The sequence below is a fragment of the Furipterus horrens genome, unplaced genomic scaffold (assembly GCF_987537825.1).
Source record: "Furipterus horrens unplaced genomic scaffold, mFurHor1.1.pri manual_scaffold_1, whole genome shotgun sequence".
Taxonomy (NCBI): domain Eukaryota; kingdom Metazoa; phylum Chordata; class Mammalia; order Chiroptera; family Furipteridae; genus Furipterus; species Furipterus horrens.
In genome coordinates, this window is record NW_028327171.1 from 77,351,409 (window position 1) to 77,376,866 (window position 25,458).

Genomic DNA, 25,458 nt, shown 5'->3' on the forward strand with positions numbered 1-25,458 from the left:
GCCCAGTATTTTCTCTATGGAATCAGATGAGATCAGTCTGCTGTAATAGAACTGGCAAATGATTTAAGGTAACTCTCACATTAGACACAAGATACGTTCAAACCTCCAGGCTGCCTACATCCCTGTACCTGGACTTTGAACCTGTGTAGACTTGTGTGTCAGCTCTTAGACTTGCATTGGCTCTTTCCCATCTGTGTTATGACTTCCACAGTGTTGCCCCTCTGCTCTGAAGTACCAGATTGTGGAAAGGTTAATGGAATCTAAGAAAGTCTTCCCATGCCCTCCACCAACTTTGTGCCATGGGTCAGGAAGTCCTTCACAGGTAGCCACATACTGCTCCATCATGCCAGTGGACCATTCTGATTGCTATCTTTTTTGCCTCTGATTATTGTGGTAACCTCCTGCCCTTCCAGGTCAGTTTTAAGCTATGCTAGATGAGGAATGGAAATGTTTACAATTTCTACATAGTTCAGTTGTACAAATATATGTTGAGTGCCTAGTAGGTTCCAGACATGGTGCAAGGTTTGAGAAAATAGACTCAATCAGTCATGACCCCTACTCTTAAGGAGGTCACAGTTTGTGAGATGGACACAGAAGATAAATGAATAAAAGCTACTGTGGCAAATTACATAATAGTGGAAAGCATAAATCACCAGGGCATCATAGAAAAGTGAGCAGTTAATTCTGCCTGGACTTGCATTTATATCAACCCATAATATGTTTATAAGTATTTATTCATTCCTTTATTCAAGCAATAAATATTTTTGTGGGTGTCTACACTGTGCCAGATATTAAACCCATCACTAAAAATGAAAACTGTCAAATAATAGAATGAATGATACAGCATTACAAGTTGAATAATAAATGAAACTTAGGGTGTGTTCTTCCTCAAAAATACCTCCTTTATCCGTTCAAGATAAGATCAAGAATTTCTGTAAGGACTGTTGAAAAATGAAAATGTGAGCTGATGTTTCTAGGACTTTTTTTTAGTATATTTTGATTATTTTGTTACACTTGTCCCAATTTCTTTTCCCTTTGCTCCCTTCTGCTCATTTACCCCCTTGCCTCCAGCAATTCCACCATCCTTAGTTCATGTCTATGTGTCATGCATATAAGTTCTTTGGCTTCACCCTTGTCTGTATTATTTTTAACAACCCCCTGTCTATTTTGTACCTACCAATTATGCTTCTTTTTTTAATCCCTGCACCATTTCCCCCTCTCTCGCCACTCATCCTCCCAGCTAATACTCCTCTAAATGATCCTATACCTATGTTTCTGTTTCTCTTGTTATTTGCTTAGTTTGTTTTTGTTTTTCTAGGATTTTAAAAGAATCAGCATATTTTTCTTGGGTGCTCTGCACACAGCAAGTTTGTTCACATTTGATTCCTTTTTGACTGATCAGTTGCTTGGCAAAGCTTTAAGAATTGCAAATAATCTTAATGATTAGAATCTGGTTAAGTATAAGGTTCTGTCTATATTTTGTCATTATATTCAATAACAGTCCTCTTCACTGAATGTCATACAGTGAAATACTTCTACACTTGGACTCAGTGAAGCTGTTGGCCTATATACCAGTCTCATGTCATCACTGGAAGGAGTAATTTATTATACTCATATTTAAGTTCCTATAATGCATCTTGGTTGCCATCTGAGATAATTAACTTTTAAAATAGCAACAAGTCTTATTCTTAGTATTACCAACACTTTATCTGGCATTTGTGAAAGTACCCCTTAAACTAAACATTACAGTGATAAGACATTAATTGATAGTATCATAGCGTTTGGAAGCCATTAATTAATCTACATTTTGTAGCTTACTAAATAAGATCCTAATGTTTGAAAAACATTGACTTGCCCCCCGTGGGTGGCTTATTTAGGCTGAAGAGTAGTATACACATTATGAGGTTAAAAATGTATTGCATTAAACTGAGAATGTTTTATAATGTACGATATGTAAGTAAAATAATATTATGGTATTTGTAAGTAAATAAATATATATGTTGAAAGATCAAACTCAAAAATTTTAACTGATGATGAAAATTCAGATGTTTGAAATCACTGCTATAGATTATTACAACGTACAGATCATATGCCATAGAAATGTACACTTTAATCCTATGTGACTCAATGTCACCCCAATAAATTTAATAAAATAAAATATTTTAAAAAGATTATAACACTCTAGATTATGTTTTTATAATAAATAACATACAAATTCAGATTCTTAATACAACAAAATGCTGTTTCTCTGTTTTCTGCTGTCTTCTCTACTGTGGGTCTGGGCAACTCTCCAAGACAACTGTCCTCCATGCAGTGACTCAATGGGGAAGGTCTAGCATTCTGTAACAACTCCATCTTAAATGCATGGCCTCCTAGATCTGGGCAGCAAGGAAAGAGACAAAGGAAAGTAACTCAAAAACTCTTAAAGGCATTTTGTCATCAACACAAAGCCAAAGACCATGCCAAGTTTTAGGGCAGTGGGTCAATGCAATACTCCTATGCATAAGAAATATCAGTAAGCAAATATAACATCTACTACATACTTCTGGCACAAATTTTATATGTAGTACAATTTATCGAGTTCTAAATATAATGCAAATGTTTACACACATTCACATACATACACACATAATCAGTGCTGATTACAAAACTACATATATGTTTATATTCATAGTATAATGATAAATTAGTATGTCCATATTTTAATTAATATATTATCAGATTACAAAGTAGAGCCTATAAATTAAAAGTTCTGCTGGCCTACATTTCTTTTGACTTGAGAATCATTTTTTATTTAAGATGTAAAAACATTTACTAGAAAGGAGATAATTTTTTTTCTAGCCTCCTATTAGGCATAATGCGAAACAGTTAAAATTCATTTAGCTTCAGCATGAAGATTATTTTATATATTTAAGTTAGAAGAGAGTAAATATAATTATGAGAAAACTTGGAATTTTGGCATTCTTATTCTACAGAAGCAACTAAGGTATTTAAAACATATATTTTAAATACAATTCACTGGTTTCTATGCCAAATTCCATACATTTGAAGGGACTTGGGTTTTCACAGCCAAGTTTTAAGCATAAGGAAATTATAAATGGAAACACATTGTGTCCTCTGATCTTGGAGGTGGCGACTTATTCTACAAAGCTGGGTGGGAGATTGATTTTATTCTTTGGTTTTCTGCTTTTTGATGAAGAATTTAAATTTGCTATATTTTAACCAACAATTTAAAAATTATTGCATAGCCTCAGTGAAAGAGCAATGCTTCATAACTACATAATAGCTTCATCAACAAATAAGAGTCTGCTTCCTGCAATGCAGCCACAAATATGTTGAAAGTTCCCAGCTTTCTGCAGGATGCACAAAGATCTCTGTTCAAGCAAGTTTTGGACTATGTTTCTTCTTTGTGGTGACAGTGGTTGTCTGGCTGTGTGGGTGTACATTTAAAACACATCTTACAGATTTTTTAATAATGAATTCATAGGGAGAAAGGGAGATCAGTTTTTTCCTATGCTCTAAACACTTAAAAGCAATTCTCTGATGACTTACTGGTTTTCTTTAGCAATTCAAGATTCATTAAATAAGGGGATAAAGAGGACTTTTGAAGAAAAGTAGGAAAAATTACCTGAAACTCTTTCTTGTTTGCAAACTTCTTTTATATTCATTTATTGTCAATGCTCCAAAATCTTTAGTGACTAAGGTAAGATCTCAAATATGTTAAAGAAACCAAACTCAATTGTTTTGAAGGATTTTCATGTATTGACATTGGTTTCATCATGTTTACTTGTTCATTCTCTCTCAGTTTTCATTTATTATAGTATATGATGATGTGTGTTCTCAGTCTTAAGTTATTATCATTTAAGATGGAAAAAAAATGTGTTCTTCTAGGTCATACTTAAATAACACCTTTACCTGACATTTCAACTCCTGGAAAAATCTAGCAAAAGAAACGGAATATTTTACTTATCTACTTAGAGAGTTTGCTTAACTTCTAGAGAAAATATATGATAAAATTGATCCTTAAACTTATATATGAAGGCTACCCTCTCAGAAAAATCTTTTTCTCAATAGATAAATATGTAAATTTTTTTAAGGCCAAATCTCTTTTTTGCCCCGATTCTACCCCCCCCGCCCCACACACACAGTACTGCTAGGAACTATCCTCAGATTCCAGGCTCACAGGCTCCCTTCGAGTACCAGGTGGGTAGGCTCCCCGATCCCGAGGCAGGCGTGGGTAGGAAGAACCTGGTGTCCGACTTTTAGCGCGCCCCCAGCGAGCACAGTCCCGAGTCCTGCGGGGCGGGGGACCATGCCAGTTGCCAGGCCCACTATCTTGGGAAGGACCTTCAACCCCTTGTTTATGGGGTTCTTCTGGTTTTAGGTCCATGGGCTCCTTGGGGGGCCTCTCAGGAGGTGGCAGTTTCTGGGTGTCATTGGTACCTTTCGGAGCATTGTACTCCCATTCCTTTAGATGCCTCCGTTCAGGCTGTCTCCAGGGGCCTCGACTGGCCCGGGGGCGATCTAGGATGGCTTTCTGGGTCTCACCCAACCTTTGCCGATTTGGCCCATTCCCTGGAATCTTCTCATACATGTACTAGGAGGCCACAGGCAGGGGAGTTGACTGAGTGGGTTGGGCAGCTGATGAAGTGGACACTTCTGTGGCAAAGGCAGGGTGGCTGGGATCCTCTGGAGGCATCTACAGCTGACTCGGGCTCCAAAGGGGCAGGAGGCTGCTGGAGGCTGATAAAGTACCGGTTCTGCTCAGCCTCAAGGTCAATGATGCTCCCCCCCCCCCTTTCCTGCTGCCTCTGGTAGAGCCGCCTGAGCTCTTCTTGCTGGCGCAAGCTCTCCACACTGGGCTGGTGTAGCTCCGTGGGCTGTTGGGGTTCAGGGGCTGCTTTCAGTGAGGCAAGGTCATATACGAGGGGCTCTCTGCAAACCAGACACTGCACACTGACTGCTTTCTGTTTGGTTGAGGCATGCTGCCGTTCCTGTTCCCGTCCTTGAGCTTGCAGCTCATGCTCCATGTGTTGGATGCACTGAGTAAGACAGCGGCAGTGGAAGTAGTGGTAACAGAGTGTTTTGGTAAAGACCTCATTCTCCTGGAAACCATAGAGGCAGATCACGCACTGGCCATGAGGGATGTCGTTATCTGTGAGAATTTCCTTCCCTTTCTCGATGAATTCATAGAGCATGGCAGTACCCAGCCCTGCCTTGGCCACCTGGCTCAGTGCCTGTGAAATCTTGTGGATTTGTTCATCTGAGAGTCCCCGGGGGTTACGGATAGAGATCTGTGGCACCTCATTGGGATACTGTGCTGGGACCTGAAGCACCAAAGTGAAGCAGACATGCTGTGAATCCTGGTCTTCTGCAGTGGCAGGGTGCAGGGTGATGTAGACCTCCCATGGTGAAGATCTGCCATTTCCTTTAACCACCTGTAGTTCCTCCAGATAGATAGATTCTAACACCTCAGTTTCAGAGGGAAGGGCCCTGTCAGGCTTCACTTGGTCTCCTCAGATGCCTATATCCCAGAGTTACTAATGAAAAGGAGGCCGATGTATGTTACCAACCCATGTGGTCCTCTCAACTATTCTGTGAGGTCGATGCCACACCCACTTTCTCACAGCAGAGGACACTGACTCACAGAAGGCAGCTGGCCTGGTCAGCATCACACAGCTAATAAAATGTGGAGTGAACCCACACTTATCCTTTTTCCAAACCCCAGAGTCCTTCCAGGGTCTGGTCTCTTGATAGTATTGCTTGAGAGAAGGAGTAAGAGCTTTCTGTGAAGTGTAAGGCTTTATTCAGACAGTAGTCCTCAGGGCTGTCAGGGAGGGAGAAGGCTGAGGAGAGCCTTAGCAGGAATAGGCTGATCCAAGGGCAAAGGGTGGGGGGGGGGTGGCGGGAGCTGGAGGACATCGGTTTGGGAGGTTAAAAAGGAGGTGGGGAGATCTGGTGAGCAGGCATCCCCCGGGACCCTGAGCAAATCCACCTCAGTAAGAGCCAACGGGAGGGGACAAGACCTGAGGAGACGGGAATCGAACCAGAAAAGATGCGGCTCCACCTGGCCTGGTCAGTGTAGATCCGGTCGCCTCAGGCTTAGGTTAGCGCCCCTGCACCCACCCGCTCCCCTGTCCTGGAGCTCGCTCAGAGGAAGATGTCAGCGTCTCTGCCATCCCTCATCCCTCGCTCCACCCCATATGCCTGCCATACGGACCGTCCACGGCCGCCGCTAGTCCCCCAGACCGGATCCAGGCGGTCGGCCAAAGCCCATACCCCAAAGTTACCAGTCCTCCTCCCCTGCAGCTGCCGACGAACACGACGCCGTGTCTCCTCCGGCCTACAGCCGGAACCCTGTAAATTCTTAAGTAACAGAAAAAGGTTCAGGGTTAGGAAGTCCTCTGAATACAAGTGTGTGGTTTCCCTAGCTCCCAGCAAGGGTTTCTTTCCCTAGATTCTTCCTGAGGAGGGTTGGCGGCAGCACTGCAGCTCACAGCTGCCAGGACGACCCTCCTCACAGAAGGCCCACTGCTTTAACCAGTGCAACCCAGACTTACTGACATTTGCTTTGTTCCAAGCGTTGTATGTACATTACCTTATGTAATGCTCACATGAGTCCGGCACACTCTGTGTCAAACTAATCGTTAGTTCATACATGAGAAAATAAATGTTGAAAGGCATTGTGTTATCTATCCAAGGTCAACAATCCAAATGTGGCAGAGCTTAGAACTAAAATTCCGGGCCTATTTAACTTCAAAGTCAATACCTTCACCCGTCCTGCTCTCCTGCCTCTGCTTTATCAATATGTCCTGTGTCTCACCAAATTTGTCCTTCTCATCATGTCCTTCCTGCATTCAAACCAAATGACAACTTCTGGGAACTTATTATTTATCATTTCTATTTGCAAAATTTCAACATGTTTTAAACTGAAGACAAAATTTGGTACAGAAGTAAAATATAAGCTAACGAAAATTTCAGCGGCAAATTGCAACTGCTGAAATCAAGCACCTGAAATGTAGTTGTGTTAAACTGTATTTTTTACAAAAACAAAAAATAATGAGTGAAATAATTGTTTCAGGGTACACTGTGTTCCCTGACCTCTTGAGGCCGACTTACACTGGGAAGTGTGGTTCATGCTCAGAGTAAAATATTCTGCTCAAATTAAGCATTTTCACTTATAAATATATTTCGGAGTTACTTATTTGAAATTTGAAACCAATACTGTAACAGATAGAACATCTAATAATTTCATGATTATATCTTGATATTATAAGCTAGACTCAAAGCAGCAGTAAAGCAATGCAAAGTTTTAGAAGCTATTCTGACCTTCCAGCCCTGCCTGCCTTAGTAATCCAGGTTATTGCAAAGCTGTCTTGTTAGTTCCTCAGGAGCCACTGTCATAACTTTAATGGAATAATTATCTCACAAAAGAGGAGATGCAGAATAGCCACATACCTCCAAAGGGAAATATTATTATGTTTAAAAACTTTTATGGCTTTAAAAAATAATTCAGTTGAAGTTCATTAATGGACCAGTAAACAAAAATGCAAGGTAAGTTCAAATAACATAATATTGAACACTAAGCAAAATTACAAAATATTTCTCTTTGGGTGCCAACTTTTTCTTTGTTTTAGGAGTATAATCCAGCTCCCAGTTAAAGTATTCTGGCTTTTCTTTGAAAGCTACTTATTTGCTTCTTGACTACAATCATGTGCTTTCAATTTCTTTTGCATTTACCACTTACTTTCTACAGCATTCTTTTATGGATGAACGACTGCCTGGCAAAATAGAAACTGAACCACAGTATGTAATTAAGTTCTTTGCACAATGGCAGTTAGTCATCGACACAATTAAACTACTGGCTTCAGAATCCAGCACTGAAGGGATGACTAGCATAACCAAAAAACATTCATTCCAGTAAGATTTTCCTACAGAGTGGGATTGAAGTGCTCTGACTGCTCTTTTGGTGTCATGATTAGAATCCAAAATAAATCCTCTTTGTAAAATTGAAAAGAATTCATGTCAGATAGCATCTTATTTTTTCTATAAATGTATTTTTACAATTTTTTAATGCTTTTGAAATCTGAAGAGAGACTTAAGAATACTGGTGGCAAGATATAATGTAGAGATTTTTTTTAGTCAAAGCCTAGAAAAATATCCTATAACATGAAATGTACTTTCTTATATAGAATAATTAATAATAGTTTGACATTTTAATATAGTACAAAATGCAATAAGTACAAAAATGTAATGCAGAATAGTTAAATATATTTTAATATTTTTAGTTTTAGTTAGAAATGATCTATTTAAGAATGTTCTAAAGATTTTAAAACATATGATACAAAGTTAAAGTTTAAGCTGATGCTCAGACATGTATCTAAAGTTTAAAAAGATAATAGAAAGCCACTACATTGCTGAAAATGTAATGGAAGAGACAAGGAAACTCTGACTAGGTGTGGTTGGTTTTGAAATTTTAATTTTCAAAGTAAGATATGAGAGTAAAATTTTGAAGAAGAAACAATGCAAGGTCAATTAATTAATTTAAATGTTTCAAATTAGCCCTTGCCCTTTGGAAACATGATTGAATAAAATCATATGTATAGGTTCTAGTTGAAGCACCTATGAGTTCAGATAAAAATGTAAAGAGTAGAATAACATTTAAATAGATGTCATGAAGTTGTGTTAATATTTACTATTCCAGTGGCTGTAATTATTGTTTATATTGATATAGTGTCTGAAGTATTTTATGTAAAGAAGATGGAGTGTAATATGGTCTTACTGTTTGTAAGTTTCCTGGAAAATTCCTCCTTTGATATTATTGTCACAATTTTTTCGTTATAGTAACAAGTTCATAGAGACTTGATCACAATCACCTGTTAAAAAATAAAAATCTAAAACATTCTAAAGATATGCTGCAATTAGTATTTCTGACACTACTTTTGACTTGGTATTTGTTTTTCCTTTGATAGAAGATCACAATTTCTGATTGATAGTAACTGAGTATGGTCACTTGACTTACTCCTTTAACCACTGCAGTATTTTATAAAATTGGAATATACGATAAGGTAGAGGATACCCATAAAGTTGCTGAAATAATAATAAAGGAAATAGGAAACATTGTTAAGTACTGCTTGGTTCTCAAAAAACCTCTTTTTTTTTTTCATAATTGCCTATGATTACACAAAATTCACCTCTCGCTGGATCACACCATCTCAGCTTTTTCTTTAGGATATTAAAAACATATTTCTTTGTCTTCCTTGAATGTTACTATTCCTGCATAGTTAGTACTTTGCTCAAGGTTTCACTATAACTTTTTCTCCAAGGAATTTATCTGTCAGTCCATTGGTGAATATCTAGAGTAAAAAATTACATCTTTAGGGAAAGTGAGGAAGGCATTGTGCTTTGTACCATGGCAAACTCTCATAGATGCAAGAAGTTTCAGGTCCTGTGAGTTCTTGTTAGAGAACATCTTGAGATGGCTTTTCTTTTTGCATGCACAAGCCAAGCAGCCACATACTGACCTAAAGCAGAGAAAGGCAACATCTGGCTTCAGGGTTGATATTACACAGACCATCATCAAATCTGATTTAAATAATGTTGAAGTAATCTGGGTCACTGAAGAATAGAGTGGAAGGTATAATTAACTATCCCATGATTGAGTTAGAGAGTGGCACAAGTGGGTTGTAAGAACAAAATGGGATTAAGAAATAAAATCTGTATTGGATAAAAACATTGGTGGAGTGGAACTTATTAGTTTTATTGCTCAGACAATTTTCCAGAAGATTAGTTGTAAAATGTGATGGATGGTTGCAAGGGTGGTCATGCAAAGGGATTGGTGGAATGTCCAGGCATGTGTGTTGAGGTTTGGTAAAGAAGTTGAAGTCAGGAGTGAACAGCCCAGATACAAAGAGCAAGGTTGTTCTGACCAACGGCTGAGACCTTTGAAGTCTGGCAGCTTAGGTCTTTCTTGGCTTCTGGTTGAAACATCACTGAGATGTTAACTACTTTAAGAAAGGTGATGTTCAGTTCAATATATTTATTACTTTATGCATCTGTCAAAAATTAATTATTGGGTGATTGTCATGGGTCACGTATTATAAGATTTGACACTTGATATCTAGAAAGATGTTACATTTTACCTAAAGAGAGAAATAAGTACTGCAATGGGACACCACAAGGAACTTGATGAGAAAATGGGAAGTACACATGACCTAAACTAAGGAATTCAGTGAGTTTTCAGTAAACAGAAGCTCCTTAACACTAATGAAGGACGAAGAATACAATGAAGAAAGATCAGAATACTCCAGGGAACAGTACATGCAAGGCCTTGAGGTAAGGAGTGACCGTCTGATGTTTTAGAATCATACGGAGTACACAACAGGGCAAGCAGCCATTGACCCTAAGGGATATTTAATGCCCTGAATATAAACTTGGACTTTATTGTCTCAGTTCCAGAGAGCAATTGAAGAGTTTCAAGTAGAGTGGTGACTCTTATAAATTTTCCTTTTAAGAAGGTTGTGCTCAGCAGTGTAAGGAAAATTGTTTGGTGGGGAGCAAGATTAGAGTCAGGGAAACCAGTGGACAGTTGTTGAGGTTAGAAGGAAAAATGATGAGAATTTCTTTCTTTTTAAAGAGGTGTTTGTGTTGATTATAGTTAATATCATAACTTCTTGTTTGTTTTTTAAATAATTTATTTATTTTTTAACAAGTTTACTTTATTTTATTTTATTTTTTTATTTATTTTTAGAGAGAGGGGAAAGGAGAAAGAGAGAGAGAGAACCATCACTGTGTGGTCACCTCTCACTTGCGCCCCCAACTGGGGACCTGACGTGCAGCCTAGTCATGTGCCCTGACTGGGAATCGAACCAGCGACACTTGGCTCACAGGCCAATGCTTAATCCACTGAGCCACAGCAGCCAGGGCTTTGTTTGTTTAATATAATGCTCACTACATTTTAGGCTTGCCTGATTCCTTGTACACTTAAAAATTGTGACTTCTATTTCTTTTTCTCAAGCCTCACAATTTCTGGACAAGGAATGTAATGGATTCTGTAAGAATATTAATGAACCTTAATTAAGAGAATATATCTCCACCAGACAAGTTCATACATTAATAAGAAAATCAGAAAGGAAGTATCATATGCTAAACATCTTTTTATGATTAACTCAAAGAGTGTAATATTGAAACTCAATTGTCCTCCAAAGTAGCGTTTACTTACCAAGCATCAGGAAGGACTCATGCTTTGAGGGATGGAACTTAATTATAAGGGTAGTTTGACCACCTATGAGAAATATTATGTTAACAAAAAGCTCAACTTTTCTTTTTCTATATCTTCTCTAATAGAACGTTTACATAGAAAAATATTTTAAAAAACAGAGGAAGTTATTGAAATGGACAGTTATAAAGAATACTAAAAGGAAAAACATCTGGCATATTGTTAATAAGAAAGCAAAATGTTACTTTTAGAGAATAATGTCTCTAAATTCTGCAGTTAGTCTCATATTAAAACCAATAATTCCAACTTTTTAATTATAGTTGGACCATATTAATTGTTAAAAGAGCCTGTACTTAACATCAAAATATGTGGGTTTGAGTTTTAGTTTCTTCTGTAAACAGTACATAAAAATTGACTCATCTTTGGGGAACTTCAGATAAGTTAAATTAAATCGTATTTATAGTTCTTTTCAGTTCTGACTTTCTGTGAATTTTGGATTCTAATCATGTATAAATGTATAAATATATTCCATTTACTAATGAAAATGCAATAATAAAATATTAAATATTGTTGATACTTCTTTTGAACAATTAACATTTCCTCTCAATTTTCCTAATATTTTCTTCCTGAAATGCAAAGTCAATTCTTTCTTTTTTATTGTTCTAAGGAAACTTAATGTGAGTTCTACCCATTTAACAAATTTTTAAGTTTATCATATAATACTGTTAACTAAAGTACAATGTTATACAGAAGATCTCTTGCATAACAAGCTTCATACCTATTGAACAACTTCCCATTTCTTCTTCCCTCCAGCCTACAGAAACCACAATTCTACTCTCTGCTTCTATGATCTTGACTATTTTAGATACCTCACTTGAAGGGAATAATGTAGTATTTGCCTTTTTGTGAGTCACTTATTTCACTTAGCACAGTCTTCTCCAGGTTCATCTATGTTGTCAAATGTTGCAGGGTCTCCCTTTTCGAAAAGACTAATAATATTCCAATGTATACATGCCACCAATTTGTAATACATTCATCAGTCTTTCACTCAGGTTGTTTTTATGTTTTTGCTATTGATATTAATGCCACATTGAAAATAGGAAAGCTTGTAGCTCTTTAAGATTTTGACTTTAATTATCTTGGGTATATACCCAGAATTTGAATTGTTGTAACATATGGAAATTCTATTTAAAATTTTTTGAGAAACCTCCATACTGTTTGACATAGTGGCTATGCCATTATATATTCCCACCAACAGTGTACAAGACTTCCAATATCTCTGTATCCTCATCAACACTTACCTTTTTGGTTGTTTGGTTATAATAGCCATACTTACAGGTGCAGGTGCTATCTCATGAATTTGATTTGTACTTACCTGATAATTAGTGATGTTGAGCATCTTTTCATATACCTGCTGACTAGGTGTATGCCTTCTTTGGAACAATGTCAGTTCCAGTCCTTCACTCATTTGTAAATCAAGTTATTTTTGTTTTGTTAGGTCTGTTATCAAATTGTAGGAGGTCCTTGTATATTTTGAACATGAAACCACTGATCATATATAAGGTTTGCAAATATTTTCTTCCATTCCACAGGTTGCCTTTTCATTTTGTTGTTGGTTTCCTTTTATGTATAGAGGCTTTTTATTTGATGAAGTCCCACTTGTCTATTTTTACATTTGTTGCCTTTGCTTTGTCTCATATCAAAGAAGTCATAACCAGGACCATGTCAAGAAGATTCCCATTGTGTATTGTCTTTCTAGAAGGTTTATAGTTTCAAATCTTACATTTAAGTCTTTAATACATTTTCAGTTGATTTTTGTTCATGGTATAAAATAAGACTCCAATTTCATTCTTCAGCATGTGGACATCTAGTTTTCCCACCATCATTCTGTCACCAATGTGTGTTCTTGGTACTCTGGTCGAAGAACAATTGATTGTAGATACGTGTGTGTTAATTTTCATGTTCTTCATTTTGTCCCATTGGTCTATATGTCTATATTTATGCCACTTCTATACTGTTTTGACTACTATGGCTTTGTTAAACATTTTAAAATTGGAAATGTGATGCCTCCTGCTTTGTTGTTACTTATACTATCTGGGATTATTTTGTGGTTCTATGTGAATTATAAATTAGTTTTCTAAATTTATGTAAAATTGCCATTTGATTTTTTTTTCATATATTCCTGGTTATATAAGGCATTCATTGAAGAAGATACAAGATATAAGAAACATTGTACATAGTACAATGACACCTCAGTTCCCTTCAAAGTAGGCACCTTGGGACCTCACACAGTTCTCTCAGCATCTTTTCCACTGTTCAAAACACTCTGCAAAATCCTTTGTTGGAATCACCATCTGCTGCCCTATCATATTTTCCTGAACTCATCTTTGCTCTGAAATCTCTTCACTTATAAACGTGATTTTAGTGTTGGGAAAAACCAGAAGTCACAAAGTGCCATATCTGGGCTGTAGGGGTGCTGAGTCACCTGGGTGATTTAATGTTTCACCAAAAAACTCTGCATGAGATGTAATACATGAGTGGGCATGTTGTGATGAAGCTTCCAATCGCCTGTTGTCTATAGCTGTGGCTGTCAAAATCTCAGACACAGTATTTTTTGAAATCCGTATATCAGTTTCTAGTTCTTGCAATGTTAGCCACTGATCTTTGTTGATTGCAGCCCATACATGTTCAAAATTCTCAGGTGCTCTACTTGTTACAGGCCTTCCAAAATGTGGATCACTTTCAACAGGTTCTTGACTATCTTTGAAGTGTTTGTGTCACACTTTTATTTGTGTGTGCTCATTGCATTGTCTCCAAAAGCCTGCTGAATCATCTGAATTGTTTCCACAAAGGAATGTTCAAACTTAAGGCAAAATTTGATGCAGATTCATTACTTTACTCATGCAATGATTTTGAATGTGATAGCCAGACAGTACATATGCTCACTCAAAGATGTCTACCACCCCCACTGACTTGTACAGTAAAGTTGTCATAGTTCATGCATGCACATTCCAGTCCACTCTTCTTGGCTGCCAGGTTACACTGATGCCATGCAAACTATTCTCGTTATATGAACAATGACTAGACTTTTCCCAGGCATACCTCATACACACACACACACACACACACACACACACATTTATTTAGTTTGTAAGTTATAGTGATATGTAAATATAATATCAACAGTTTCAAAAGCTGAAATTAAACTTATTTTATCATGGGAAAATGTAAGTTTTAAAAAATCTTTGGAATAATACTTTCAGATAAAAATAAAATTGTTTCTCAAAATATATTAATAAAAACACAGAACTTCAAGGACAAACTAATCTTAAAGGCATCCTATGGGTTTTCAGATTCTGTAAAGATTATATAACACTGTTAAAGATATTTAACTATGAAAGATACTAATTACACATTTGATCTTTTAAATATTCTTTCAGTTGTACACGAGAGGTACAACTAATATACTATAAACATTTTAAATGTAAGATTATCCTTAAACCAATGAGATAGTGATAAATCTGCCTAAACTATGACCCAAATGTTCTTGTTTAGTGCTGAACTTTAATGTTTAGAAAAATCCTGTATTGCAGCGATTTGAAAATTATGCTTTGACACCCAAAAATTTTTCTCAGGAGACCTAAACTCTTGATATCTTGTTAGTAGACACAAGATTGTAAAATATAATAACATTATATGAAATTTTTTTCTAGACATCTATTATTTATCTCATATTATTTGCAAGTTGTATGTTTGCCTATATTCTGTCCAGTATATAAGAATGCTCTAAGTTGCTGTGCAATTTTCACGTTTTGGTAACACTAGAAAAAGCATTTCAGAGTCTGTTAGAAACACAGCTAAGATAACCTAAACATTTCTTTGTGGTCCTTACCACCAAGTATTAACATTCATTTCAGAAATATAAATGTGTCTTGGAAAATGTCATATTTTGTGACACAAAATATGATTATTTCGATACTTAATACTATTTTAAAAAATAAAACTATATTCACCATAGTTTCTCTATTTTAGCAAAATAAATGTTTCCATCATCTCTCCAACTAAGCATTACAATTGTCATTTTTTGAGTTGAATAAGAATGTCTCAAGTACTGCCAATCAAAATATTGTCAGTGGGGTGCAATGAAATATAGATGTCAAAATCCAGATATTCACTATTGAAAGTTAAATTTCCAGCTATACCAATTAAAATATCTCAAGGTTGATCAAGTAACTGAAGTTTCATAGACTTATGAGCTGTCCTTTGTGGGGTCTTGTTGATGTGTGTCTGTGTTTTCTGATCACAGAGTTTAAATTTTTTTTGAGCCTACATGAAAAATTTGAAATTTCCATACAACAATACAGGTATAACTTTTTTTTTGGAAACCAAGAATAATATGGAACTGAATAAAAACTTCTGTCTTGCACTCATTCACACCCATTTAAGACCTATAAACATTTGAGTTTGAACCACAATTTTGTACCAACTTTAAGAGTTTTTTTCTATTTGATACATTACCCAAAAGCATCAACTCCCCACAGATATTGTGGAAAGAAAATATATGACATCATTGATTATATACAGCGTCAAACAATGGCAAGATAGAGTTTAATTTTAATAGTACAAATACCAACATTTCTTGCTCAAAATCAGAAGTTGTTTCTGAAAATTGCACAACTTTCATGAATGCACTAATTTGAAGCCTATTTCATCTTATTGGAAATATAAGAAATCATAATATAAGTTGAGGACTCAAGGTGACAATTATTGTATAAAAAATTATGCAATGGTTGTGATATCTATTTTTGCTCTTTATACATATTTTTAATTTAGTAACTTTTTTCTAAAAGCTCAAACTTCCAGATAATTAAACTAATCAGAGGTGATATAACTATACATCCAAGATAGATCTTCATTACAGCAATCTATGAAGATTATAAAGAAGAATGAAGCAGTGAGAGAGAGACTTTGGAGATGTCATAGTCAATCATGCTTATAATTTTCAATTGAAAATTTCAGGAATATTACAAGAAGCAAAAATATGACAATATTTTCTCTTGTACAAGATTTAGGGAAAAACAGCTATAACACAGTCATTCAGAGTTTTGGAAATTGTGTTTTAGGAGAAAGACATACATTAAGGTTCTCTACTAAAGACTTCTCAATTGTTCATATAAGCCACCTACCAACTTTGTTTTTGTAAACCATGGTAAGTGAACATTATATGTTTAATGGCAATACAGGGAAATACAATGCTTATCATAGGCAATCAATTAATATTGTAACTACCATATCTACTTTGCAGGATAACACTCCAAAATATATTAATTAATGTATCTATACTTACAGATTATTGCCATTGTGTGTGTGTGTGTGTATGTGTGGTGTTTGCAAAACCATTAAACAATCTAATACTTAACACTTAAGAAATAGTGCTGAGCCCTGGCCGGGTGGCTCAGTTGTTTGGAACATTGTCCCTTACACCAAAAGGTTGTGGGGTTGATTCCCAGTCAAGGTACATACCTAGACTGTAGGTCCATCCCCAGTCAGTGAATGCACAGGAGGCAACCAATTGACATTTCTCTCCCACATCATAGTTTCTCTCTTTCTCTATCTTCCTCTCTCTTTAAAATCAATAAAAACATATTCACAGGTGAGGACTAAAAAAAATAGTGCTGATAGCTAGATCAATATTGAGAGAACATAAGAAGTACATAAATACAAAGATATATTTTGTAACAAATTAAATATAAAAGTTCTCTTAGAAAACTTGTTGTTATGCCCTGTGAAAATCTTTTTAAAAAATGTATAAAAAATACACATATACACACATTTAAAGTAGACACATTTTATTGTCAGTTTTAAGATAATAATAGGAAACATAATGTTATGAGTTATAGCCTCTTGGACTTTAATCCTTTTAGACATTGCAACCATTTGATTAAGTGCTATATGAGTTTTCTCCCCCAACACTCTCAAAGTGTCATCTGTCATAGCCTTGCTGTCACAGCCATAAAATATGACTGTCTAATGATATTAGAGCCAAGAAATATGATGTTGAGTCTGGCATTTTAGACCACAATGATTCCTTACTGTAAACCACGTAGCATAGTCGCTGTGTACATCATGAAACAGAATATATCAATTGACACCAAGAGCATGGCAGATTTTTGAAAAAAAAAAATTCTATTTCTACCATATTTAATGCATGATATCATGAATAAAGTCCTATTGTCTGCTACTTTTTATTTTGTCTAAGTAAATAATTTTAAATTTATTATCATGACTGAATGAAAAGTTATGCATTTGGACTAAATAACTTGATCAGAACATATGCAAGGGCAGTTACCTAGGTCAATATTGTATCAGATTTGTTAGTTCCTAAAATTATTCTAATGCGTTGTTGACACTAAGTGTCAACTAAATGTGGAGCATAATCTCTTGGGCTTTGAAATAAGAAAATATATTTCACAGAAATATGTAATTAAGTTATGTAATATTAAACAAGTTACTTGTCTTCTCTTTTTTATATTTCTTCTTTGTAAAACAATGCTCTTGGTATCTGACTGGGAGAGATATATTTATTTTTTACTTAAGTAGGAAAATACATATGAAGAATTAAGCAGAGAACATAATGTATTGTAAGTGCTCAACAAAAGATAGCTATATTTATAATTGGAAATATTTTTGGAAGTATATTGTGAATTTATTCATATCCTTATACAATGATATGGTTTAGGCCTGTAATTTGGAAATTTGGATCACCATTTGTGAACATGATTAAACAAGTTGTAGATAGTACAAAGAAGTACAACAGAAATACTTGTGAAGATAAGAGTGCTTCTAAGAATTACTGCTTTGATTCATGTAGCTAAATGGGTTATAATATATGTCAGAGTACACACACAAAAAAGACATGTGTGAAGTAGACATAGTTCACAAAACAGAGGAAATGACAGTTGAGGAGAAATACCATATATTGAATGGAAGGAGGTTTAGCCTGACTATCAGTTGTGGGGTGCATGACCTATTTATTTAATAAGCAACCACTGAGAACAGTGTGAAAAACTCACAAACATAAGTAGGATCTGACTTCCAAAACTAAACATGCAAGTGAAGTAACTGGAGAATACATAAATACAGTAACATAAACTTACCAGACTGCAAAAATGTAAAATGGGTGATAACCTATGAAATGTTGCTGTTAGGATCTCCTTGGACCTCCCTCCCAACAAAACAACCACAATTCATAAAAATAATTTAAAAATTTATTTAAATCTCTGGGTATTGTCCTCTGGGAGTTTGCAGCTAGCAAATGCAGAAATATTTAATCAAGAAAATAATTGATATTTTAGTCTTTGCCATGTCATCCACAACCTGCTCTCTTCCTCCCTCAGCTCAATGTGGTAAAAACTCTTCTCTGGGAAGGTGCAAGCAAAACATTGGATTCACTCTTCTCCAAACTTCCTGTTTAAGTGATGGTTTCTCCCTGAGAAAGACAGGTTGTGACCATTGTTCATGCTCTCCCTTTAGATCTGTGTTGCAGAAGTTCAATTCCAGGAAAACACAGTCAAGAAGTCTTGAGTTCTTTTTTTCCACCCACTTTTGAAGTGTAAATTCTAACACAGGTGTGACTTGCCTAGAATATAGGGACTGAATTTCCCCATATCCCAGCTTGATCATAGGGTAGAAGTAACATGTCCATGGAGGCAAACAAGAAGGTGAGGCTATCATATACCACTTCAAGAGTAGCATATAACTATCTCTGGCTCCATCTCTGAAGCAATAGCATAGAATTTCTGCACCAGGGGAGATTCAGTCTACAAGAACATAAAGTTCTAGGCTTTCTTTAAAAGAATTTACTATTTGAAACACAGAAGCATTTATGTCCAACAATATGGTTAAAATCAGTGGAGATCTTAGTTTAGAACAATTAAGAGAAAACAGCAACAATATCCATGACAGAAACAAGTAGATCAGAAAGAAATTTGCAAGAATAATGAAATAACTAGATAGGAAGAGCCCTCCAGGATTTAAAGCAAGTTTTAAAGGCTGACAAGAAAGAAGTTCTTGAGTTTACCCCTGTTAATGGGGCCATACTTTATTTGGATAAAAATGTTGAACAATTTATACTCTAGTGACTTGCTTAGAACAGTTCATCAGTCAGCACACAATTAGTGGAGGATAACTGAAGATGATGTCATTGTAGATAAACTACCCAAGGTTTAACAAGGAGATCAGGAAAATAGAGAGTCAAAGAGTTCTGCTAAAACTGCAGTTGTCTCTGTATAGATTAAGGGGCTACTGTGCACATACCTGAAGCTGCACACTCTGAAGAACATCAGAGGCTGCATATTGTGAAAGAAATAGACTTAACTAAAATAGTCTAGCCAAGTCACTAAACAAATTAAAAAGGAAACAATGGGACCAAGGAAATAGAAGAGTCAGAATCAAGAGTTGCTACAATATATTATCAAAAACTCACAGCTTTAACACAGAAATTATGAGTCATGCAAAGAAATGTGTGATCTATACACAAAAATAAAATCAGGCAATACAAACTGACTGAAAAAAACAGTTAATTTGTAGATAGATTGATAAATATTATGTAATAAGGAAAACAGAGATTTCAAAAAATAAGAAAAAAATGACCATATCTTCAGAGAAATGTAGAACACCATTGAGTAAACCAGAACATGCATAATAGAATTTTGAAAGTTCAGGTCAGAGAGAAAAATATTGAAAGCAGAAAGCAAAACTGACTTATCACATGTAAGGGAACTCCAATAAGATGATCCACTGACTTCTTACAGGAAACAATTGAAGTCAGAGGGCAGTTGTATGACATGTTAAAAATGCTGAAAGAAAAAAAAAGTGTCAACCTAGAATCTTATTATCAGCAATAGTTTCCCCTCTGACAAAATGAAAACAAAACATCCCAGTTTTATTTTTAATGAGAACTTTTTTGCTAGCAAACCCATTATACAAGAAATATAAATGAGGTATTTTAGACTGAATGAAAATAGCATCAGGAAATAATTTGAAGCCACACACACTCAATAGAAAAGGGAAGCTAAAAACAAGGAGCCTGTCAAGATGAGGAGAGAGAAAATTTTGTCCAAGAGAGAGAAGATGGCAGAGGAATGAGGGAAGGCTGTGCTTGCTTGCTACTGAGCCCTGTCTATAGTTTAGGCTAATTGTGGACATAACATCTCAGTTAACATCTAGATACTGAGCCTTGGCACTATTGGATCAGAGAAGACCATCTTGGAATGACCTGTCTGGTGAGGATAGTGGAGGAGAAAGGGATGAGATGGGATTTCTGAATGATTTGGCATTCCAACCTGTGGCTGGCAGTGCACAAAGATATTTTTAGTGACCTCAGGTTTTCCCAGAGAGGAGTCGGGAGGAGAAGGAGGCTTTGCCCACTGGCAGAACCAAGAGTGGGCCAGGTAACATCTGGCTCTGAGAGGCAAGAAACAGCACACTGTTGTGTATGAATGTGTTTTTTCTTTTTCCTTTCCTTTTTTGTTTTTTGCACAGAAGGGAGGAGAGGCTAGGGGTGGGATGAGATTCTTGAGGAACACAGGCACAGAAGCACACTTGCCCACTTCCCAACCCTCCCCCTGGGTTCAAGGGCGCACATGGAAGTGCCCCAGTCTGCCCATCCAGGCGTGCAACCAACTCGCAGGCCACTGCATCCAGGCCCTCCAGGCCTGCCCCAACAGGTATGAAATCAACCCACTGGCCAGCATGCTCAGGCACCCCCAGCCCCGCCCTAACAGGCGCAAAACAAACTCACCAGCCATCACGCAGAGGCCTCCCCCTTCGTCGGAACAGGCGAGCAACCAGTCTACCTTGGACCCCCTTGCCCCAGTGTGCAATGGGTCAACCTGCCCCTGGCCTGAGTGAGGGAGTGCACTCGTCCCTGGCTGAAGCAAAAGGATGGTGTAGTGAACTAGAGACACTTTGTAATAAGTTTTGGGTACTGGCTCTCAAGAAAGAGCTGGTAGAACAATGGACTAGGTCCCCGTACAGAATCATCCCATGTTACATGAGCAGACTGTTCCCCTCCAAGTAGCATCAGCTGGAGGCAGCAGCTCAACAACTGTATGCAAGCAAGTCACACCAAAAAAGCAGAAAATAAAAGCAGATCCATCTAAGAAACACAAACATGACCAGTACCCAAAATGGGGAGGCGGAATAACACCCCACCAAACAAAACAACACCCCACCAAAAGGAAAGGAGGAATTCCCAGAAGGAGGGATAGATGAAATAGAAGCAAGCAAACTATCAGACATGCAATTCAAAATAAGAATAATGAGGAAGCTCACTGAACTGAACAAACTCAAAGAAAACTACAACAAACTCCAGGGGAACTACAGAGAACTCCAGAGAAACTACAAAGAACTCCAGGGAAGCTACAAGGAACTTATTGAGAACTACACAAGCATAAAAAAAAAAAAACAGAAAGAAGTGAAAAATACAATTTTTGAAATGAAGAACACAGTAGAATCAATCAAAAGCAGACTACATGAAGAAGAGAATCAGATCAGTGAGCAAGAGGACAACATAGAAAAAACTCACAAAAAATGCAACAAAATGAAAAAATACTGAAAAAGAATGAAGAGGGTATAAGAGAACTGCAGGACAACATGAACAAAACAATATCCATATCATAAAGATAAAAGGAGAAGAAGAGGAGCATAGGATAGAAAAGCAGATTGAAAAATTAATGAGAGAAAATTTTCCTAACTTGATGAGATAAAAAGTCATGCTAGTCCAGGAAGCACAGAGAGTCCCAATGAAGATGAACCCAAAAAGACCCACTCCAAGGCATGTCATAATTAAAATGACAACATTCAAAAACAAAGAGAGAATCCTAAAGACAGCAAGAAAAAAACAACAAATAACATACAGGGGAGCTCCAATAAGACTATCAACTGATTTTTCAACAGAAACACTACAAGCCAGAAGGGAATGGCAAAAAAAAACTTTAAACAATGAAAACCAAAGGCCTGCAACCAACAATACTCTACCCAGCAAGGCTCTCTTTCAAAATGGAAGGTGAAATAAAGAGTTTCCAAGACAAAAGAAGACAAAAAGAATACATATCCACCAAATGAACATTGCAAGAGGTGCTGAAGGGGATACTGTAAGTAAAAGAAAAGAAAGAGTGTGAGAGGAACACAGGTACAAAAAAAAATGAATAAATACCTCTCAATAATAACCTAAAATATAAATGGATTAAATACTCCAATCAAAAGACATAGGGTAGCAGAATGGGTACAAAAACATGACCCACATATATGCTGTCTACAAGAGACACACCTCAAAACAAAAGATTTACACAGACTGAAAGTGAAGGGATGGAAAAAAGTATTTCAAGCAAATGAACATTAAAAAAAAAGCTGGGATAGCAATACTTATATCAGACAAAACAGACTTCACAGAAAAGGTCATAAAAAGAGGCAAAGAAAGACATTTCGTAATACTTAAGGGAAAAATCCATCAAGAAGATATAACCCTTGTAAACATATATGCACCCAACATAGGTGCACCCAAATATATAAAGCAAATCTTGGAAGACTTACAAGAAGCATATCTATAGCAACACACTCATACTATGGGACTTTAACACTCCCTTTTCAACAATGGACAAATCTTCCAAGCAAAGAAACACCAAGGATATTGAGGCATTGAACAACACTCTAGACAAAATGGACTTAATTGATATATATAGAACTTTTCACCACAAAGAGGCAAAATATACATTCTTTTCAAATGCACATGAAACATTTTCAAAGGTATAGCACATGGTAGGACACAAAACAAGCCTCGGCAAATTCAAGAAATTGAAATTATATCAAGCATCTTCTCAGATCACAATGCCTTGAAACTAGAAATCAACCACAAGGAAAAAACTCAAAGACATTCAAACTCATAGAGAATGAATAATATGCTATTAAATAATAAATGGATTAACAATGACATCAAAGAAGAAATCAAGAAGTTTCTGGAAACAAATGATAATGAGCACAAAACAGCCCAAAACCTATGGAACACAGCAAAAGAAGTCTTGAGAGGAAATGTCATAGCAATACAAGACTACCTAAAAAGGATAAAAGAATCTCAATAAAAAATCTAACCCTACAGCTACAAGAACTAGAACAACAACAAAGTCCAGAGCGAGTAGAAGGAAGGAAATAATCAATATCAGAGCAGAATTTAATGACATAGAGACTAAACACACAATTCAAAAAACCAACAAAAGTAGAAACTGGTTCTTTGAAAAGATAAACAAAATCGACAACTCTTTAGCCAGGCTCATCAAGAAAAAGAGAGACAGGTCCCAAATAAACAAAATCAGAAATGAAAGAGGAGAAATCACAACCGATACCACAGAAATACAAAGGATTGTAAGAAATTACTACAAACAACTATATGGCAAGAAACTTGACAACCTAGATAAAATGGACAAATTTCTAGAAACATATAATCTTCCAAAACTAATAAAGAAGAAGCAGAAAACCGGAAAATACCAATAACAAAGGGTGAAATTGAAACAGTAATCAAAAATCTCCCGGCACACAAAAGCCCTGGACCGGATGGCTTCACAGGTGAATTTTACAAAACATTTGAGGAATAACTAACACCTACCCTTCTCAAACTATTCTAAAAAATCCAAGAAGAGAATCCCAAACTCTTTCTATGAAGCCAGTATTACCCTAATTCCAAAACCAGGTCAAGACACAACAAAGAAAAAAAAACTACAGGCCAATATCACTGATGAACATAGATGCTAAAATTCTCAACAAAATATTGGCAAACTGGATCCAGCAACACATTAAAAAAGATCATACATCATGATCAAGTGGGATTCATCTCAGGGATGCAAGGATGGGTTAATATTCACAAATCAATAAATTTAATACATCACATAAATAAAATGAAAGACAAAAACCACATGATCATATCAATAGATGCTGAAAATGCATTTGACAAAGTACAACACCCATTTATAATGAAAACACTCAGCAAACTGGGAATAGAGGGAGCAAACCTCAACATAATAAAGGCCATATACAAGAAACTGGAAGCCAACATGATACTCAATGGGCAAAAACTGAAAGCATTCCCCTTGAGATCAGGAGCAAGACAAGGATGTTCACTCTCTCCCCCACTATTCAACATAGTCATGGAAGTTTTAGCCACAGCAATCAGATAGGAAAAAGAAATAAAAGACATCCAAATTGGAAAAGAAGAAGTAAAACTCATTATTTGCAGATGACACGATAGTATACAGAGGAAACCCTGTAGACTCCATGAAAAACTACTCAACCTAATAAGTGAATTTGGTGAAATAGCAGGGTACAAAGTCAATATTCAGAAATCAAAGGCATTTCTGTACACCAACAATACAATATCAGACATAGAAACTAGAAAAAAATCCCATTTACTATAGCAACAACAAAAATAAAGTACCTAGGAATAAATTGAACGAAGGAGGTAAAAGACTTGTACTCATAAAACTATGTAACACTGAAGAAAAATATTAAGGAAAATACAAATAAATGGAAGCGTATACCATGTTCATGGGTGGGAAGAATCAACATCATTAAAATGTCCATACTACCCAAAACCATTTATAGATTCAAAGCAATCCCTATTAAAATACCAGCGATGTATTTTACAGACCTAGCACAAATACTTCAAAAACTCATATGGATCCAAAAACTTATATGGACCCTTAATAGCCACAGTTATCTTGAGACAGAAGGATGCAATAAGAGAAATCACAATACTTGACATCAAACTATACTACAAGGCCACCGTAATCAGAACAGTCTGGTACTGGCATAAGAAGAGACATATAGATCAATGAAACAGAATAGAGAGCCCAGAAATAAACCCAGGCCTCTAGTCAACTAATATATGACAAAGAGGGAATGAACATAAACTGGAAAGAGAAGAGCCTTTTCAACAAATGGTGCTGGAAGAACTGGACAGGGATGTGCAAAAAAATGAAACTAGACCGCCAACTTACACCACACACCAGAATAAACTCAAGATGAATCAAAGACTTAAATGTAAGCCGTGACACCATATAGGTCCTAGAGGAAAACATAGGCAGGAAAATTTCAGCTATCCCACTTAACAATATTTTCACTGATATATCTCGTAAGACAAGGGAAATAAAAGAAAGAATAAACAAATTGGACTACATCGTACTAAAGAG

At 36.3% G+C, this 25,458-nt stretch overlaps 1 protein-coding gene across 1 annotated transcript in view; it reads right to left on the reverse strand.

Annotated features, from left to right (window-relative positions):
- Window positions 1–4,149: 4,149 nt before the first annotated feature.
- The window catches only part of LOC150021325 (E3 ubiquitin-protein ligase RNF25-like), a 103,398-nt gene continuing 82,089 nt past the window's right edge, over window positions 4,150–25,458 (reverse strand). The window contains 3 exon segments of the mRNA XM_090286664.1: window positions 4,150–4,673; window positions 4,675–5,512; window positions 6,177–6,366. Of these exon segments, the coding sequence (XP_090142790.1) occupies window positions 4,154–4,673; window positions 4,675–5,512; window positions 6,177–6,366 (1,548 nt within the window). The 3' untranslated portion in view covers window positions 4,150–4,153.